Here is a 19,537-nt window from a genome sequence, read left to right on the forward strand (position 1 = left end):
GTATTCATTGGGTGTGCAAAAATGACAAGGTTCAGAAAAAATAAGAGAGAAATATTAATTGGCCCTAATTTCTACACTGCAAGGCCTACCTTTAAAAGAAAAACAAGAGGGTGTTCTCGTTAGAGAGTCCAGATTGCTGGTCGTGTGTGTGTCGGGGGGGAGGAGTGGGAAGAGAGAGTGGGCAGGGGGCACCCAGCGTTTCTGAACTGTTTGGGGAAAGACCAAAAAAAAAAACCCAAACACCCCAGCTCTGAGTAAGGGATGGGAGAGGGAGGGCAGTCCACAGAGTTCCTGCTACAGGAGCCAGAGAGAGACCAGTGAGATGGAGTGCTAGCTAGACAGGAGGGGCCCAGTAAGAGAAAGACAGACAGAAAGAAAATGCAGGACCCAGGTCCTCCCTCCCCTCTCTCCACCCACGGGCCCCATTCTAGTCTCCAAAGCCCGGTTCCTGAGCCTTGCCCCCTGTTGGAAGCATTAGGGGTGGCTGGGTAAGTGGGGGTCCCTGTACAAGGCAAACATTCCGCCCTGTGGGGGAACCCCAGCCACGTCCCGGAGAAGTTTCTCAGCCCCTCCCGGCGGCCAGGCGGACTCCGGCCACACTCTGCCCCTCCCCCCACTTCCTATGAACTCCCTGGCGTCTGGAAGCTGGCGGCAACTGGGGCGACCTACCAACTTTTCCCCTGGGCATTTTCTCACCCCTCCGCCCCCCAGCGCTTTCTTTTCTTCTCCCTTCGCTCTGTTTGAAAGGAGGCACCCAGGCCCAGAACGTGTTCTGCAATTTAACTACTTCCAAATTCTTTGTTCGGGTCACCCCGGGACTCCATTGTCCACTATTGAGAGCTCGGGCGGGAGGGCGGGCGCGCCTCTGCGCGGCGCAGGCCTGAATCCATTAGGCCGCCACTCCGGCCCCTGCGGCCCACTGAAGCACCCGCTAAACCTGGTTGCTGGGCCCCCTGTTGTCTTCTCTGCTCCTGCAGCCTTCGGAAGCCGCGGTGCGATGACCGGAGGCTGCAGGGCGGCGGCCTGGTTATCTGGGTCTCACCCTGTGTGGAGGGGACTGGGCGTGGGTGCAGGCCGGGTGTGATTCTTCAGACTCTGCCCCCGTCTGCATGCCCTCCACCCGGGTCCGGTGGACACACCGTTGTTTTCCTCGGGGCTCCTGGCCCCGCTACGTAGCTTTTGAAGAGGTGGAAGCCAGATTCAGGAATGAGATGGAGGAACAGCTAACATCGCGCCTCCTCCTCCTTCTCCAGCGTCCCACTGACCTGCATTTCCCGCTTCCTCTCTTTCTTCGGGGCCGACACCCCCAGCTTCTAGTTGGCTCAAGCCTCCCCTGAGTTAAGAGCGTGCAAGGAGGCCTTCCAGTTTTGGGGGTGGAAGATGCACAGGGGATTCTGCCCTGAGCGCAAGGGACCTCCAGTTGTCCTCAAAGGCCGGTCTTCCCAGCATGACTCACCGGGGAGGGACACGAGGCGCCCTCACCCAAGATGTGACTTCCAAGTCCCTAGGGTGCCAGGGCACCTGGGGCCCCATCGTCTCCTGTCCTAGGCCCTAAGGAGACAGGGAACGAGAGCGTGGGTCCCCTGACCCCACTCCCTCGCGGGGACTCAGCTCCTCAGTGGCCGCCTGGGGTTTAGGCCACAAAGCTCCTACCTAGAGCGCCTCCGAGCGCGTCCCGCAGGTTCAGGCGCGGGGGGGGCGGGGGCGGCGAACGCTCTCTGAGCCTGCAAAAGGCCTAGGAGAGACGACGCGGAAGACAGGGCGCCCCCCGCGGCCTGGGCGAGTAGCCGAGCAGATCAGACCACCGCCCCCTGGCGTCTCAGCTGGAACTCGCCCTCCGCCGCCCTGCCGTCGCCCTCCGCCTCGACTTCCAGACCTGACGCCTGGGAGCGCGAAGCCCGCCAGCCCCACCCCCCAAGACCTGGTCTGACTGCGCCGAGGCTCTTGCAGGACACAGGAGCTCCTGGGGTCTCCCAGCTCCTACCCGACGTGTTCCTCCTTCCGCCCTCCCTACTGGACCTGGGTCCTTTCTGCGACCGTCCTGACCTCTCCGATCTCTGCGCCGAAGCGCGGTTCCCCGCGCTATCCAACAGCACCCTCTGGCGGGCGTTCCCAGGAGGTGCAGGTGCACGTGGTTCAGGCCGCCGCGGGCGGGGCGGGACCGGGAGGGAAAGGCTCGGGACCCGCGGAGCGTGGGTCTGAGAGCTTGGACAGATGCAGTATCCCAGGGAGACCCGGGCGCCTCTTGCTCCTCCTGGCTCTTCTCTGCCTCTCAGCCTGAGCGCAGAGCACCAACTCGTGTGCGAGGCCCTCCCACCGGTTAGGAAACTGGCACGCCCAGCGCGGAGGCCGCCTGACTCCAGGCCAAAACCGCACCTCCTCTTCGACCGGAGCCTTCGGGAAGGTCCCAGGTAGACTGAGGTGGATGGGGCAGGTTCAAGACCTCCTTCCCCAGGGATCTTGCGGCCAGGCCGCCGTGCCCCTTGTCGCCACGGCATTTCCCTTTCCCCATTTTGTCAGCTTCCCTTTCAGCCCCGGTCCCTCTCATACCTGTGGGGCCTCAGAAAATTAAGAAGCTAATTGGGTCTGAAGATCTCTTGGGCGGCCCATTGGTCAAGCACAAAGGAGGAAGTCTCCTGAAAAGCCTTCGTAGACTCGCGGGTTGCTTTCGGACGAATCCTGGAAGGGCAGATAGTAGTAGCGTGACCTGAGATCTTGGAGCCATCACTCTGGCGTGGCGCATAGCGAACCGATGATGTAACTGCCTTTCTGGCTTCTCACATTTGCTTTCTGGCCCGTGATGTGGTTAGTGGGCTTGCAGAAGAGCCTCGTGGCTTTGGAATCATAAAGGCTTTGGGTTCTGATCCAGGCCTTGGGCCGTGTGGGTTTTGGATAAGTGAGTCCACCTCGTGCGCGTTATTGGAGACTTTCTTTTCTCCTCCATGAAACGGAGTAATGGTCGCACCTGTGTACCCACAGTGCCACTGGGGTCATTGAGAGGATGAAATGAGATGCTGGTCTGAAGCGTGTAGCCTGGTTGTGGGGCTTTGGCCAGAATCCTTCACCTCCCTGTGCCTCCGCTTCTCCACCGGTAGAGGGCGTAATTACAGTACCTGTTTTAGGGCCAATGGGAGGATTAATTTAGTTGGCTGTGTAAACTCAGCGCCAAGCATAGCATGTAAAACGCTGGTGGTTATCCGTAAGCTCTAACCAGGCCATGAAATATTGCATACAAATTGACAGCAGTGGAAGAGGAGACTTAAACACACACACACACACACACACACACACACACACACACAATAAAACCCCGACACCCAGCATTTGTTACAATTGAGATACATGCTTTGCCAGAAAGTTCCTAATGAACTTTGTCTCTTGCTACCGTGGAAGGAGAGATTTCCAGGGAAGAGGGGGCGATGCGTCCCCTTTCTCTGGCATTACCAGCAGGGACAGACTTCCCTGGGAGGACCTGTGGGAGCTCCCAGAAAGGGGAGGAGGGGAGGTGGAGCGGCTGGGCTCAGAACCCTGGAAACGGCGCAGCTCAGCAGGAAGGGCTCATGTTCCCCAGCAGGGACCAGCGTCAGCTGTTGTTGTCCTTGCTGAGGAGTCTCATTCCAGGGGCAGGACACTTGCCTGGCCTGAGGTCACCTTGTGAGAGGGACACCCATCTTGACGGACACAGCCTGGCCCCGGGCCGTCCTCTCGGCGGACACCAGGCGGGCCCCACTACAGCGTCCCATGGAAGAGACATTCGATAGGCCAAGGGTTCCTGGCTTCTTCGTGCCATAGACACCTTCTTAGAGTAACGTCTTCGGATGCACAGAACACAGAGGATTACATAGGAAAGCAAAAATAATGAAATAGTGGAAAGAATAGGTGATATGTATTAGTAGAGACAACACATTGAAAAATCTGCAGCAATTGCAACGTGTTAGGAGAATATCCACGAATGCTCTCGGATACTGCTGCCGACACCACTGTGGCTGGCCGCCTAACCTCATAATCGACGGAAATGCTGAATTTCGGGAGGGCATAAGTCGTGAAAATGGGTTCCTCACTCGGGGACTCTCTGATGTACACCGGAGTCGCTCCTCTGGGCATTTTGTAAAAGCGTCCGTGGTACACGGTTAGGGGTGTGTGGAGGAGGGGGACGGATTATGAAATGATGAATTTTCAATTAATTGGATCTTTTTGCCAAAAGAAAAAACAAACAAGGGCTCTTTCTCTGCTCAAGAGGGGCGGGCCCGGGCCGCGAGCAGCCCGCGGGGCCGGGCCGGCGGAGGGAGGTGTGTGTGTCCCTGGCTATATCCCAGCAGCCTACTCCTGAAAAATACCGAAATTCGGTTCCCCGTCAGATCACGGTGTCCTGGCACATGCACGGGCTGGAAGCTGCGGTGGGGCCTGAATTTTGTCCCTGACCCTCGGCAATATAACATAACCCTGTTATCTGTCTGAGCCTCGCGTTTCCTCCTCGGCGCAGCTGGGTGTCCAAGCCCCGGTTGTGCACTCGGGCTTCATTCTGCGCGGTATTTTACGGCTTAGCAACCGCGGAGCGCGGGGAGCCCAGCTGCTGAGGCACCTGGAGCAGCAGGAGGGAGGTAGATGCGGAGACCAGGATGGAAAGCATCCTCTGGGCCGCCCGGACGGCAGGGAGCAGAGCGCGGTTAGGCGGATGGGGATCAACAGAGCTCAACGCAGCGGCCTCTACCCCATTAGAATTGCCCGGGGTTGGGGAAGGCCACACGGGGCAAAGCTCTGTCGTGAACTCCTGCGGTTCCGCTGCACCAGTTGAAGGTTGAAGGTGCATCGGGATTTCCGCAAACGGTGCGCTTCCTCTCCACTCTCCTCCCTTCGCGGCGAGGTACGCGCGGCTGGTACACTTTCCAGCTTTGCCCCTCCCCACCCGAGACGCGTAGGCGGCCACTTTCACAGGCACGTGCTGAGCCCGCTGTGTGTGGGGTGGTGATCGGCGCCGTGTTCGGAGCTGTCCGAGCATTTCATCCCTGAAGCGGGAGGGACCGAAAAAGTAGGAATGAGAACCCTACGACCGCGGCAGGACTCGAACCTGCAATCTTCTGATCCGAAGTCAGACGCCTTATCCATTAGGCCACGCGGCCGCCCAGTGGCTGGTATTCTCTGGATGAGCTAAAACGTCTCATTACCGCCCGCCGTTTTCCCCCCCCCCCGGACTGATCCATCTGCTTCTTGTGCAGGGGAGATTGGACCCTAGTTGCCGGAGTCTCGCAGGAAGGGACCACCCGGAAGTCCCCTTCTTCCCCCGCGTGAGGACCGGTCCACTTGCGGCCCTGCCATTGGCCGCACGGGGAATCTCCCCGCCTGCTGGTCGGGTTAGTCGCTGGACCCAGCGAGACGCGGACGGGAAGTTGCAGCTGCCAGCGAGGCGGACTAGTCGGGTAGAGACCACACGCCACCCCGAGGCTGCGTAGGCCCCGCGGAGGGAGACGCAGCGTCCTTGGCCGGGGGTCGGAAGCCGCAGTCCTGGAGGCACTAGGCGGACCGAGGTTTCTGGCGGGCTCGGAGCCGGGGAGGTCGGGTCCCGGAGCGGCGGCGCGGCCCCTCCCTCTGCAATCTGGGAGCCGGGCCCGGGAGCGGGGCGGAGGCTAGTCCCAGGGCGCACCGCGGTGCTGCCGCCGGGCACCAGCTGGCGGCCGGGCCTGGGTGGGGGCTTAGGGGAGGCTGGTGGGTCCAGCGGGTTCGAATCCGAGCGCTGTCACCTCTTGACGCCGGGCCCCCGGGCCGCGGCGGTCGCGATCACGGCAGCCACCATCTGCCGAGGGCCGGGCTGTGCGACCTAGTCTCCTTTGCCCCCCACACAACAGCCTTGTACGACAGAGTCCTTCACCCCACGTACAGAGGGCCTAAGGGGCTTGCCCAAGGTCTCGAGGCTCCTGAGAGCCAGGACCGGGATTCAAACCCACGTCGTCGTGCTGTTAACCAGCACGTGTGCCTTCACTATCCCCAAGTTCACTGATGAACCCACGTGGACCTCTATATTTACTCAGGAGGGATGTTGACATTTCCCCAGGTTGTTTGAGGCTTAACTGAGAACATGTACCCAAAAGTGTCTGGCACGTTGCCTGGGACGCAATAAGTGCTCAAGGAGTGATGGCTTCTAATGTAACAGGTGATGCGAATGTAATAACACTTTACGTCGTCTGTCTCCTTTAGGATTGTGGGTGGAAGGCAGGCATGGTCAGGCCCGTTTCACTGACAGGAAAACAGACACTAGACGTGTCTCTCTCCACGTCTTTCAGCCAGTAAAAGCAGCCAAGCTGGAGCCCAAAGCCAAGTGTCTTGAATCCCAGCGGGGGGCTCCCTGCACCAACCATGAACCGTCTGCTTTGGAAGAAAGTGGCCAGCTCCACCATCGTCGGGCCAGGGCCGGTTCCAGCTCCGAGGCGCTGGGCCTCCAGCTCCGTCTCCGTCCCCGTTTCCAGCGACGCGCAGCCGCAAGTGCCGTCCTCGGAAGGCACGCAGCTGCGGTACAACCCGTTGCACATCCAAATGCTGTCGAGAGGGCTTCACGAGCAAATCTTCGGGTCCGGCGGGGAGACGCCCGGAGAGGCCGCGGTGCGCCGCAGCGTCGAGCACCTGCAGAAGCACGGGCTCTGGGGGCAGCCGGATGCGCCCTTGCCCGACGTAGAGCTGCGCCTGCCGCGCCTCTACGGGGACGACCTGGACCAGCACTTCCGCCTCCTGGCCCAGAAGCAGAGCCTGCCCTACCTGGAGGCGGCCAACTCGCTCTTGCAGGCCCAGCTGCCCCCCATGCCGCCGAGCTGGGCCTGGGCGGAGGGCTGGACCCGGTACGGCCCCGCGGGGGAGGCCGAACCCGTGGCCATCCCCGAGGAGCGGGCCCTGGTGTTCGACGTGGAGGTCTGCTTGGCAGAGGGAACGTGCCCCACGCTGGCGGTGGCCATATCCCCCTCGGCCTGGTGAGTGCAAGCTGGGGTCCTGGGACTTTATGACATGTGGGGGCCCAGCCTAGGGCCTGGGTCAGTGAACGTTTACTGAGTTCCCACTGTGCGCCCTGCGGTGTGTCCTCAGATTGGTGTTCCCCTGAGCTAAAACAGGCTGGGCCCCAGTGCTCAGGGATAGAAGATGCAGGGAGGAGACAAACTCCCAGGCAGATGTTAGGCGGTGATGGGAGTTAGGGTGCAGGAGACTGTTGTGCTGGAGGTACACTGGGAGACCCCCGGAGGACACCTTGGTCTGGTGCTAAACAGCTTCCTGACAACTTCATCCAAGACGTTTGGACACTGCTTCTCTCTGGGGATGCTGTTGGGTATTTTGGGCAGGAGAAGTCTCCCTTTTGGGGGACTGTCCTAGGCAAGAAAAGACATTAGCATCCCTGCCGCTCCCTTAAATGCCAGACCACGCCCCCAACATTTCCAAATCTCCCCCTTCCCCAGGTCGCATTCCCCAGACCACCCCCAGCTGAGAAACACTGCTTCCTTCCCCCAGCCTCCCAAGCAGGTGTTGTGGTCCCCAAAGGGTATATTCAGTGTCCTCCTTTTCTTTGTAACTTCCTAAGTGCTACCCAAGTCTCTGAGACAAGGATGGCAGCACAGTTTCTGCCCTTTTTGAGTCTTCGCTCCAGGATTCTAATACTTTTTACAACCTTAATGCTATCAGGCCTGGCCAGCACAGAAGTTGGCAGTTCTCTCTATTCCTACGGGAGACTCCGTCTTTGCAGAGAAAGCTGCAAAATGTTACATGTGTCGTTGAAAATGACAGGAACAGGGCTGAATGGGTAAGGTAGGCAGTAGTGGCTGGAAGGGTGAAACTGGACGCCTCCTCGTTGGTTGAGCTCTAGTCCGCAGGGGCAGCTCAGTGCTCATCACCTCATGACTCTATCAGATGGTGATCGAGAGGGTAAAGGAGGCCACGGTGGCCGACCAGGATGACTTGCTTTTTTTTTTTTTTAAAGATTTTATTTATTTATCTTTAGAGGGGAAAGGAAGGAGAGAGGGAGAGAAACATCAATGTATGGTTGCCTTTTGTGTGTGCCCTGCTGGGAACTGGCCTGCAGGGAACCGGCCTGCAACCCAGGCATGTGCCCTGACTGGGAATTGAACCGCGATTGTCTGGTTCACAGGCCTACGCTCAATCCACTGAGCTACACCAGCCAGGGCGGATGACTTGCTTTTTGACGTCTTGGTGGTTTTCGGACAGCTTAACCGAAGTCCCCCTTTCACTCCCTCTCCTGACTTGTCGCCTCTCTTGCTTGGTCGGTTGGTAGGTGCAGAGGCCTGTGCTCACAGTGACTGTGGTGGGGAGGGAGGTTGCGTGACAGGGGACATCGTGGTCCCCTTTCAGCCCGGACACATCCCTGCCACACGGCTGTGAAACATCACATGCCTGACCAGCCCTCAGTGTCCAGGGGAGGGGAAGCCTTGGGCAGCCTTTAGGGTGGTCTCCCAAAGGCCACTGGGCAGGGCGTTGGCCATCAGCGTCCACCTGAGATTTGCAGGGAAGAGGGAGTATTAATGGCGTTGGTTCTGACTCACCTTCCGTTTACCAAAGGTGTTTGTGTTGTGGCTTTTTTAAGTTACCCATCAAATTTATTGTGTCACGCACAGCTGCAGACCTGCATCTTGTCACCAGTGTGACCCAGGTTTCTGTCATTGCTGGGGCCTCCGACAGTTGACACCCTGCAGCCTGTCCTTCCAGGGTGCTGTCAAGGGCTTTCCTGTGCTGAATGGCAGGGGCGCAGGTTTCAGCCTGAGGCCCCCAGCGTCTTTCCACCCCCAGACGGCCAGCTAGATTTTACCTGCTCAGACCACTCCGCCAGACCTAGTTTTATGTTTGTTGAAACTAGTGGCAGGTATACCCCGCCCCCTTCATAAGGGTTGCAGGGAGCACCCTTCAGCTCTGGTGGCCACACAGGTGGCCTCGTCACTCACCGTGACACTGACCGGCCTTGGCCCTGTGGTGCACAGCTTCCCTCAGCGGCAGTCCCCACCCTCAGCCTGGCGGGCTGGAGCAGACGCCCCTCAGCAGACGGCCCCCCACCCCCACCCGTGCGATTTGAAGGTGTCCCCTCTGTCCTGGTGGCTTTCCCGGGGCCCCACTGAGCTCAGGCGCAGACCCTCTGAGTGGTGACTCGCTCTTCGTCCTTCAGCCATCCTCCCCGCCACCAGGTGACTCACCACGCACATGGGTGCCACGTGGGTCTTTTTTTGTACTTTCTTCCTGCCACCTTCAATTTAAAAACAAACAAACTTCCACCTTGGATTCTATTATAATTGCTTCTCTCACGTACCAGCACTTTGAGCACAGCTGTTCTTTGTTTATAGACGTGAGGGGCCAGCACATGGGCCGGTGCGCGGGCTGAGTGCGTGGCACCCCGCACAGGGCCGCTTCGCCCGTCTTCATCTGTAGAAGTAAAGAAGCCTTTGGCACCTCCCGACCTCTAGCTCTGTGAGGACTAGGGGCACCACCCACTGGTCTCACTGGGGTCCCCAGCTGCTAGTGTGACCGGGCGCTCGGTGGCAGGTGTGCCTTGGGCGTTGTGGGGTGGAAGTTCCATGCCTCTGGGCTGAACCTGCCGGTCTCTCACCTCCCTCAGGTATTCCTGGTGCAGCCGGCGGCTGGTGGAAGAGCGCTACTCCTGGACCAGCCAGCTGTCGCCGGCTGACCTCATTCCCCTAGAGGCCCCTGCTCGGGCCGGCAGTCCCGGCCAGCAGGGTCGGCAGGAGCAGCTGGTGGTGGGGCACAACGTGTCCTTCGACCGAGCCCACATCAGGGAGCAGTACCTGGTCCAGGTGAGGGTCCCGGGGCCCACTGCCCTCAGTGACGGTGCGGGCACTGCCGACAGACCCTGCCCTTGGCCCCCATGCCCCCCTGCTGTGTCCCCAAGGCTTGCCCATTACAGAGCTGGCGTTGTCCCCGGACACATGGCCCTTCTGTCTGTGGCCTAGAACTTTGGAGGGCGGGTCCCCCGCAGGTCAGGGAACAAGCGTGAACGAGCACAAAGGCCTGCCATCTGCAGCTGTGTGGTGGGGAGGGGGCGGTGTGCGGAGCCCGGGGTGCCGGCCCCTCAGCGGCAGCCCGTCCGCAGGGCTCCCACACGCGCTTCCTGGACACCATGAGCATGCACATGGCCATCTCGGGGCTCAGCAGCTTCCAGCGCAGCCTGTGGGTGGCAGCCAAGCAGGGCAAGCGCAAGGCCCGGCTCGACGCCCAGCGAGGCCAGAAGCCCCGGAACAAAGCCAACGGCCCCGTGGTGAGTGCCTACGGGGGCCACAGGACCCTCCGCCAGTCTGCCCGTCGGGCCCAGGGCTGCGCTGAGCGGCCGTGCCCCTCGCCCTGCCCCTCAGGTCTCCTCCTGGGACTGGCTGGACATCAGCAGTATCAACAACCTGGCAGACGTGCACAGCCTCTACGTGGGCGGGTCCCCCCTCCGGAAGGAGCCCCGAGAACTCTTTGTCAAGGGCAGCATGAGGGACATCCGGGAGAACTTCCAGGTACTGTGCTGCTGGGGCTCCGGGGCGGTGGGCTGTGGCTGGCCCCCCCGCGGTGCCCAGGCCTCGAGGCCGCCAGACCTGACCCCGGGCCCGGTGGTGGTAGTGGGATGGCTGCCCGCCCGCCCAGCGCCTTCCTGTCACCTGTGCCAGGACCTGATGCAGTACTGTGCCCAGGACGTGTGGGCCACCTACCAGGTCTTCCAGCAGCAGCTGCCACTCTTCTTGGAGAGGTGAGGCGGGCGCCCCTGTGGGAACCTGGGCCACTGTCACCGGTGGGGGTGGCGTCACTCTGCCCAGGCCCTGGGTTTCTGCAGAGGTGCTGTGGGGGGGCGCCACGGGCCATGCTGGAGTTTCCTGTGCCTGGTCCCGGCTTATTCGGCACCCACTCTGCACCCAGGGCCTGAGCTGGGGGCCCGTGCATCCTGGGTGTGCTAGCCAGTGAGTCAGCCTCAGGGCGGGCTCAGCGTCAGAAGCATTGGATGGACGCGGCTCTGGTCTTGACGGCGGTTGGCACCAGCTTGTTTGCCTTGGGCAGGTTGTTCGGTTTCTCTGGGCCTCAGTGTTGTTGGTGAAACACCGAGGTGCCCCTGACTGCCGTTGGTGTTTGGTGGGGACTGCGCTGACCCTGGGCACTGCTTTGGGCGGTGAGGACACCGTGATGACGGCAGGGCCTCCGCTCCCTGAACACAGCACGTGTGTCTGTGTCCTCGCACCTCCCTCTCTCTTTCCTCACCGTCTCATGCTTTTCTGAGAGCAGGTCTTTCACCTCCTTTGTTCCTGGATAGTTTTGTTTTGTTTTTCAACACAGTAGTACAGGGGTTCGTCCCCTTAGTTTCTCTTACAGTTTGTTATTGGTGCAGAAAGACGCAGCCGACCTCTGGATGGCTTTGTGTCCCACTATGTCACCGAGCTTGCTCATCAGCTCTGGTCGCCCTTTGGCAGTCTCTGGGTTCTCTCTGCATCATGTCACATTGTCTGCAGAGAGACACACACTTCAGCTTTCACACCATGGTTTTACCACGGTAAACGCACTGTAGCTGCCTCCCGTGGTCAGTGCGGGCACCTGCCGTCCAGGTGTGTGGCCTGGCAGCCGCCAGCGGTGCCGCAGAGCCTGGGAGCGCCGCGGACTGTCCTGTCTCGGTGGTGTCAACAGGCTGCGGCGTTCACACCACGGCAGGGTCAGCTCCCAGCGCATTTCTCAAACACGTCCCGGTTGCTGGGCAGTGTGCGGCTGCGCCCCTGGTGCCCAGAGGGAGGCGGAGGCTCAGAGAGCTGCAGGGGCTCTCCCGGGGTCTCCGGGCAGGAGGCGGTAAACTGGGGGTCAGCGCCCATCCGTCTGACTGCAGGGCTGTGCAGTGCGGGCGGCTGGGTCGGGGCTTGGCGATGGGGCGGAGCCTCGCCTCCTGTGGTTATTGATGGCGCCCTGGGTGTTTGCCCCTAAGGTGTCCCCACCCAGTGACTCTGGCTGGCATGCTGGAGATGGGGGTCTCCTACCTGCCTGTCAACCAGAACTGGGACCGTTACCTGGCAGAGGCGCAGAGCACTTACGAGGAGCTGCAGCGGGAGATGAAGAAGTCGCTGATGGACCTGGCCAACGACGCCTGCCAGCTGCTGTCGGGGGAGAGGTAGCCTGGCCGTGGGCGGGTGGACCCAGGCAGGGGGCGGGCGGGCGGGGGACCTGGCCTCAGCCGTGCCCTGGTGGACTGGCTGTGCAGGTACAAAGAAGACCCCTGGCTCTGGGACCTGGAGTGGGACCTGCAAGAATTTAAGCAGAAGAAGGCAAAGAAGGTGAAGAAGAAGGAGCCAGAGGCCGCCAGCCCCTTGCCCGTCGAGGGGGCCGAGGCCCCTGGAGTTCCCGAGGATCAGGAAGGTGGGGACCGTGCATGGCCGGTGGGCAGAGTGAGGGGCCCTGGGAAAGGGTTGCTGCAGCCTCGGAGATAGCGGGCTGGGCAGGCCTTTCTGATCACCCTCCCGACCTTCGGCAGACCCCGGCCCGCCCAGCGAGGAGGAGGAATCTCAGCGAGCTGTCATGGCCCGCGTCTGCTTGGAGCAGCTGAAGGGGACCACAGAGCTCCTGCCCAAGCGGCCCCAGCACCTCCCTGGACACCCCGGGTGAGCTCTGTGCCCCGACCCCGGCTCACCCGTCACCAGTGCACTGCGCACCTGCTGCATGCTGGCCCACAGCAGCCACGGGGGCCCGCGTGGGAGCCCAGCTCCTTCCCAGGGGCTCCTGAACCAGGAGGGGTGTGCAGACCAGCCGGTGCTGCTGGTGTTTCTATCCTGGGTGACACGGAGGAGGGGTCAGGGTGGAGGCAGTGCCTGACTCTGCCCGGGGAAGTCGGGGGGCTTCCTTAAAGAGGTGACCCTTCACTTGAGCCTCAGTTTTGTGCCCTGGGTGCCTCACTGGCCTCATCCTCGTGTTGGCCCTGGTGAACAGCACAGGAGGGATGCAGCTCGGAGCCCAGGGGGCGGGCGGATGGGCTCGCTCCCCTGGCCAGTTACCCTGCGGGAACTGGAGTGTGGGAAGGAGCCCTGCCCCAGGCCATCCTGCGGACTGGCTTCTGACTGGGTCAGTGGGCCTGACCAGGGATCTTTTCTTTGGGATTTGAATTATTCCAGGGGACTCCACGGGGGTCTGGGCCACATGCCAGAGGGAGGTGCTGGTGGCTGTAGGCCAAGGTCACCAGAACCAAGCCCTAGGGCCTTGGAGGGCAGCAGGGCATGTCACCAACTGTGACACCGTTCTCTTCCGGGGGTCCTAGGTGGTACCGGAAGCTCTGTCCGAGGCTGGATGACCCTGCGTGGGCCCCGGGCCCCAGCCTCCTCAGCCTACAGATGCGGGTCACACCGAAGCTCATGGCGCTGACCTGGGACGGCTTCCCCCTGCACTTCTCAGAGCGGCACGGCTGGGGCTACCTGGTGCCCGGGCGGCGGGACAACCTGGCCGAGGTGTCTGCGGGCACCGCCCCAGCTTCAGCTGGGGTGACCTGCCCCTACAGGTGAGGCTCCGGCTCAGGGAGGAAGGGCCGGACACCTAAGGCTCCCTCCTCCTTGCTGGAGAAGCCCAGCTCAGGCTGCTGGGGAGAACTTGGGTCTGAGACTCTGGGTTCCAGTTCTTTTGCCATAGCCACCCCTCCCTGAGGGTTGCAGAGCCTGGGGAGCGGTGGGGGTTGAGGGCATGGAATTGGGGGCCTGAGGAGCCAGCCAGGGGCGGGGCCAGGGCCTGACTTCCCACCACTGTGCCCGGGGCTTTTCCTGGGGCAGTGGCAGCTCTGTGGCGTCAGTGGGGCTTAGATCTGAGTCAGACCAGGCCTCAAACCCCGGCCTGCACCAGGGCGCCCTGTCACTTTTGGTTTGTTACTCGCTGTCTAAAAACCAGGGAGAGTGCTGTCTGCTTCTGCCTCAGAGCGGGTTCTGAGGACTAGACCGGGGCAAGGTGGAAGCCCCCAGCCAGCTGCCCGGCCCGGAGCGGGCGCCCATAACCAGAGGCCGCTGCCGCTGTTCTCTGCCCAGAGCCATCGAATCCCTGTACGGCAAGCACTGCCTGGAGCAGGGGAAGCGGCAGCCGGAGCTGCAGGAGGCGGGCCTGGCCGAGGACTTCCTGCTCACCGAGGAGTGGCAGATGGTGAGGGCTCGTGCCAGCCTGAGCTCGGGGCGGGCGCCGTTCCCTCCAGCAGGGGGAGGGGGAGGAGGGGGGCTCGGCATGCCCAGTTCTCATCCCAGGCTGGCCTGCGTGCTGCAGGGAGGGGCTGGTGGATTCCGGCCGACCCAGCCTCCTGCTTCACCCCCTTGGTACCTGGGCCCATCCAGGTGGAAGAACTGGGTTGCTTGGAGGTGGAGGCTGAGGCCAAGGTGGAGCCTGCGGAAGCGGCAGTTGCGGCCGAACCCCGAGCCCCGGTGAGCAGGGCGTGGGCTCAGGTTCTCCGGGTGGGTGCTGGGTGGCCGCCCCTCCTCACGCCCAAGGAGCAGCTTTCCACCGGGGTTCCCGAGGTCCTGGGGTTGGGAGACACTGCCCTGCCTTTGGTGGCCCCACCCTTGTTGGGTGGCCGAGGAGGAAGCCCAAGACCGGGTGGCTGTCCCGTCACCTCCCAGTGTGCCTGCTCCGCGTGTCAGGCCCCCCACTTCATGGCCCTTGCTGAAAGCAGCCGCTGGAGCGGGGCCTGACCTCGGTGTGTGGCCCCACAGATGGGGGCTGGCAGTCCCAGAGGCAGCCAGCCAGCCTATCACCATGGCAATGGGCCTTACCACGATGTGGACATTCCCGGCTGCTGGTTCTTCAAGCTGCCTCACAAGGTGTGTGTCCTGGCTCAGGCGCCGTCCCACGGGTCCTCACGGTGCCTGGGCTTGCAGTGGGCCTCCAGGGTGACAGCCCCCGCTGCAGGAACGGTGGTGGCAGCTGCAGGGCAGGGACAGCCTCACAGCAAATGGCACCATCTCTGACCCTGTTTCCCTTCGGACGGCTGGGTGGGAGAGGGCGGGAGGTGCAGTCGAACGCCACAGGGCAGGTGTCAGGCACCGGAACTGCTGTGTGGAGGGTTCTGGGGCTGAAGGCTGTTGCTGAGCAGGGTCAGTCTGTGTCTGAGTGAGTGGCTGTCGGGTCGGGGATTGCCCCAGACTGCTCTGCCCAAGGTTTTGGGCAGGGCCCGGGTGCACAGGCCCTTGGTTCCCCGGCCAGGGCCTGCCACCAGCCTGCAGCCCCCACTTCTACTGCCCTCCCCAGGATGGGAACAGCTGCAACGTGGGCAGCCCCTTTGCCAAGGACTTCCTGCCCAAGATGGAGGACGGCACCTTGCAGGCTGGCCCAGGAGGTGCCAGCGGGCCCCGTGCCCTGGAAATTAACAAAATGATTTCTTTCTGGAGGAATGCCCACAAGCGCATCAGGTGGGCCACCATGGGAGGGCAGAGAGGGGCCTGTCTGTGCTGCTGGCTGGGTTTCTGGAAGCAACCCTGGGACTGCGATCCCCTGCATTGCCTCAGGGGCCCCACTCGGCCTGTGCTGTGGCGGACAGCCCAGCTGCGGTCCGGAGGCTAATGAGCACGGGCCTGCCTCCTGGGCCAGCCTCAGCTTCCCCGTTTGTGTGTCAAGGGGGTCTGTATGGAAGGTCTTGGGGGCCCCTCCCAGCCCTTAAAGTACTGGGTCCCTGGGAGCTGGGTCCTCTAGACTGGGAGCAGTTAGTGGGTCAGGCAGCAGTGACAGGCTGGGCAGGGAGGGCCCGGGATGGGAGGGGCTGGATTCTGCCCCCATGGTTATGCTGTCTGTCCCCACAGCTCCCAGATGGTGGTCTGGCTGCCCAGGTCGGTTCTGCCCCGTGCTGTGACCAGGTAGGACCTGCCGGGAGGTTGTGGGGTCAGCAGTAGGGGGTCCTAGGACCAACACCAGCTGAGGTACGAGTTCTCCCCTCCCTGCAGGCACCCAGATTACGATGAGGAAGGCCGCTATGGGGCCATCCTGCCGCAGGTGGTGACCGCCGGCACCATCACCCGCCGGGCCGTGGAGCCCACCTGGCTCACTGCCAGCAATGCCCGGGTACGCATCTGCTGCTCCTCTAGTCCCTGCCCTTCGTCCTTGACATCTCTAGAAATGGGTTGCAGAGGGCCTTCTGGCCACAGTGGCAGGGGCTGGCCTGGGGGTTCCTCGCCTGTCCACCCTGCTGCTGCTAGGCTGCCACCCGAGGACTGGACGGGGTAGGAGGTATCTCGGGTGTTTGGTCAAGGCCTGACCTCCCTCTTCCTGCAGCCGGACCGAGTAGGTAGCGAGCTGAAGGCCATGGTGCAGGCCCCGCCTGGCTACGTCCTGGTGGGCGCTGACGTGGACTCTCAGGAACTGTGGATCGCGGCGGTGCTCGGGGACGCCCACTTTGCTGGCATGCATGGTGAGCAGGAGCCGGGGCTGGCACCGTGCAGGCAGCCGGACCCCGGGGACTCAGGTGGGGAGGTTGGGGGCAGAGGGTTTCTGGGCCTCCTGTCTCATTCTTCCTTGCCGCCCAGGCTGCACGGCCTTCGGGTGGATGACCCTGCAGGGGCGGAAGAGCAGGGGCACTGACCTGCACAGCAAGACGGCCACCACGGTGGGCATCAGCCGTGAGCACGCTAAGATCTTCAACTATGGCCGCATCTACGGGGCAGGCCAGCCCTTTGCAGAGCGTCTGCTCATGCAATTTAACCACCGGCTCACACGCCAGGAAGCTGCCGAGAAGGCCCAGCACATGTACGCCTTCACCAAGGGCCTGCGCCGGTGAGGGTCCCTCCCGGCACCAGCCTCCCTGCCCTGGGGCCTCAGGCCGGCTTCGCTGCCCCTCGTTGCTGCCTTTTCTGTTACCTGCGCCCTCACTGGGTCCCTCTCCCCTCAGACCTGTGCATATGAGCTCCAGGGTGGCTTGTCTGGGTGGTGACATTTGCTTAGTGGTTGACCTTCGACAGATGTCCTCACAGGGCTGCACCTGTTGGTCATTTGGCAGTGCAGTGTCTAAGACGTGAGATAGTGACAGCTCCGGGGGGGTGGTGTGTGCCCCCCGTTGGGCTGCCATGGTGTGACCCAAAGCTCGGGCTCCCATCTGGGCTCTGCCTCTTCTCGGCTGTGGGACCCCAGAAGGCCGGCCTCTCTGTGTCTGTCCTCCCCCGAGGCGGAGCCGGCGGCAAGGGGAGGTGGTTGTGGAAGTGGAGTAAGGCGCTGGAGGAACCCTCCCCACCCAGCGGTGGCGCTCACCTGGTACTGATGGTGCCGGCACCACCCCCAGGTACCGGCTGTCGGACGAGGGCGAGTGGCTGGTGCAGCAGTTGCACATCCCCGTGGAGAGGACTGAGGATGGCTTCGTCTCCCTGCAGGATTTGCGCAAGATCCAGAGAGAAGCTTCGAGGAAGTGAGGCCCCTGTGTGTCCGGGATGGGGGGAGGGTCCGGGCTGGCCCCTGGAGAGCTGGGGTGCTCTGGTTTTGGGGGAGACACTGATGGACGAAGCTGGCCCTGTCTGCCCCTGGTTCCCCAGGTCCCGCAGGAAGAACTGGAAGGTGGTTGCAGAACGTGCGTGGACGGGGGGCACGGAGTCAGAAATGTTCAATAAGCTGGAGAGCATCGCCACGTCGGACGAGCCCCGGACCCCTGTGCTGGGCTGCCGCATCAGTCGAGCCCTGGAGCCCTCGGTGGCCCAGGGGGAGGTACCCTGCACCCTGACGGCTTGGGCAGCTCACGGGGAGGGCGGGTGGGCAGGCTTCCCCACCCCTGGAGCTGGTGTGTGGCAGCTCCCCTCACCCGTGCCCCCTCCCCCGCCCAGTTTATGACCAGCCGCATAAACTGGGTGGTGCAGAGCTCGGCGGTGGACTACCTGCACCTTATGCTTGTGGCCATGAAGTGGCTGTTTGAGGAGTTTGCCATTGATGGGCGCTTCTGCATCAGCATCCACGACGAGGTCCGCTACCTGGTGCAGGAGGAGGACCGCTACCGCGCTGCCCTGGCCCTGCAGATCGCCAACCTGCTGACCAGGTAGGCTTGGCCCACGGCCTGGCCACGTGCTCGTCCACGTGCGGGGCTCTGCACCCGGCTGAGCATGACCCGTGTGCTTTCATCTTCCATGAGGTGAATGTTTCAGCGGCTATCTCTAGTTTAAAAAGAACTGCGGAAGTCTTAGGCTGGCCTTCAGCTTTGGAAAAAGATTGATTGGTTTGGAAGTGTCGCAGCCGAGACTGGACCACAGAGGCAGCGGGTCAGGGGCTGCGTGCAGGACAGCAGTCTTCAGGCTCTGCTCCCCTGGAAACGGGGACCCCTGTCTGCCCGACGGGGCTTTTCTAGATTCACAGGACGCCGAGATTTTTTAAATCTGTAAATGTTACCTGAGGTGCCAAAAGTTTGTTATTCTGACTACTAACAGAATACGTTATTAAGGAGGAAATTCAAACGTGGTTTTAAAGTAATTATATACTGGCTTGTGTTTCCTCATAGCAAAATTTAATTTGTGGGGCTGCAGTGAAGGGCACTGCAGCTCCCTGCCAGCCTGCCACTCAGCACCGGTTTGGGAGCCGCGATCCGCCCCGAGGACTTGGGGGATGAGGGATGCTCTCCGTACTGAGCCCCGTCCCCACTGCCCTCCTCACTGTGTCCTGGGGGCTGTGCTTCGCAGGCTAACAGAACGTCCTTGTGTGCGCGAGTCATCGCGAGTGTTGACGCGTGTGCAGGCAGGAAAAAGGCTGTGTTCAGTCCCAGGCCCGCACCTCTTCGTATCTCCTGAGTGGGGGCGGGGTCAGTGCTGCTCGCTCTCAGGGACACAGCCCTCCCTGCTGGGCTGAGCGGCAGCTGCGAGTCTCTTTCAGGTGCATGTTTGCCTACAAGCTGGGCCTGAACGACCTGCCCCAGTCAGTCGCCTTCTTCAGTGCGGTCGATGTGGACCGGTGCCTCAGGAAAGAAGTGACCATGGATTGTGAGACCCCTTCCAACCCAACTGGGATGGAAAGGAGATACGGGATTCCCCAGGGTGAGCACCACACCTGCGGTCCTGGGGGGCGGGGGGTGCGGTTACAGCGGACCGGAAGGTGGCCTGTGGCAGGCAGCTCCAGCACTGCAGTGGAGGCTGCGAAACGAGCCCCAGGGCCGTTCACATCACAAACAGGTGTGTTTCTGCAGCGTGTTCAGAGGGAATGAAGGGATATTTGAAATTCTGGTTTAAAGCTTTATTGTATAAAGTCAAAAGTGCATTCTTAGGTAAAAAATGTGCTTTGAATGTCCATTGAAAGCATGGTTTCTACAGTTTTTAAGGCAAACATTTTACGCAAACAACATGGACCCTTCTGATGTAACGTGGCGCTTATTCTGGCCGTTCCCCCCGACCCCGTTTTTGACCCTAACAGTATATGGTCCTTTCTCATTCCTGAGCTCCGAGAACCGCTCCAGAGGAAGCAGCATAACCCGTTTGCACTCTCTCTTTCAGGGGAAGCGCTGGATATTTACCAGATAATCGAACTCACCAAAGGCTCCTTGGGAAAGCAGAGCCAGCCTGGGCCGTAGCCCCGCCTGCAGGCTCCGTGTTGGCTCCCGTGGAGCTCCGCCGGGTGCCCACAC

The 19,537-nt window shown here is 61.7% G+C and overlaps 1 protein-coding gene and 1 non-coding gene across 3 annotated transcripts; one reads left to right on the forward strand and one right to left on the reverse strand.

The window, feature by feature from the left end:
• Positions 1 to 5,047: 5,047 nt before the first annotated feature.
• On the reverse strand, positions 5,048 to 5,120 carry TRNAR-UCG (transfer RNA arginine (anticodon UCG)). Its single transcript has one exon. It is a non-coding gene; the product is annotated as a tRNA-Arg (tRNA).
• A 234-nt stretch (positions 5,121 to 5,354) lies between these two features.
• POLG (DNA polymerase gamma, catalytic subunit) lies at positions 5,355 to 19,496 on the forward strand. 2 transcript variants are annotated; one of them, XM_053658850.1, is made up of 24 exons: positions 5,355 to 5,525; positions 6,050 to 6,148; positions 6,279 to 6,956; positions 9,593 to 9,788; positions 10,085 to 10,249; positions 10,344 to 10,490; positions 10,641 to 10,720; positions 11,933 to 12,115; positions 12,206 to 12,360; positions 12,476 to 12,602; positions 13,253 to 13,489; positions 14,004 to 14,115; positions 14,301 to 14,387; positions 14,676 to 14,783; positions 15,211 to 15,371; positions 15,759 to 15,812; positions 15,900 to 16,017; positions 16,228 to 16,363; positions 16,479 to 16,725; positions 17,228 to 17,350; positions 17,475 to 17,643; positions 17,760 to 17,968; positions 18,793 to 18,953; positions 19,407 to 19,496. In XM_053658850.1, exons 3-24 carry the CDS (start codon positions 6,352 to 6,354, stop codon positions 19,481 to 19,483), a joined length of 3,657 nt encoding a protein of 1,218 aa, XP_053514825.1. In that variant the 5' UTR covers positions 5,355 to 5,525; positions 6,050 to 6,148; positions 6,279 to 6,351; the 3' UTR covers positions 19,484 to 19,496. The 2 variants fall into 2 exon arrangements, with proteins under 2 accessions (XP_053514825.1, XP_053514826.1); XM_053658851.1 differs by lacking the exons at positions 18,793 to 18,953; positions 19,407 to 19,496 and adding an exon at positions 18,425 to 18,786.
• Positions 19,497 to 19,537: the final 41 nt, after the last annotated feature.

The sequence above is a fragment of the Artibeus jamaicensis genome, unplaced genomic scaffold (assembly GCF_021234435.1).
Source record: "Artibeus jamaicensis isolate MK-2021 breed Jamaican fruit bat unplaced genomic scaffold, CSHL_Jam_final scaffold_612, whole genome shotgun sequence".
NCBI lineage: Eukaryota > Metazoa > Chordata > Mammalia > Chiroptera > Phyllostomidae > Artibeus > Artibeus jamaicensis.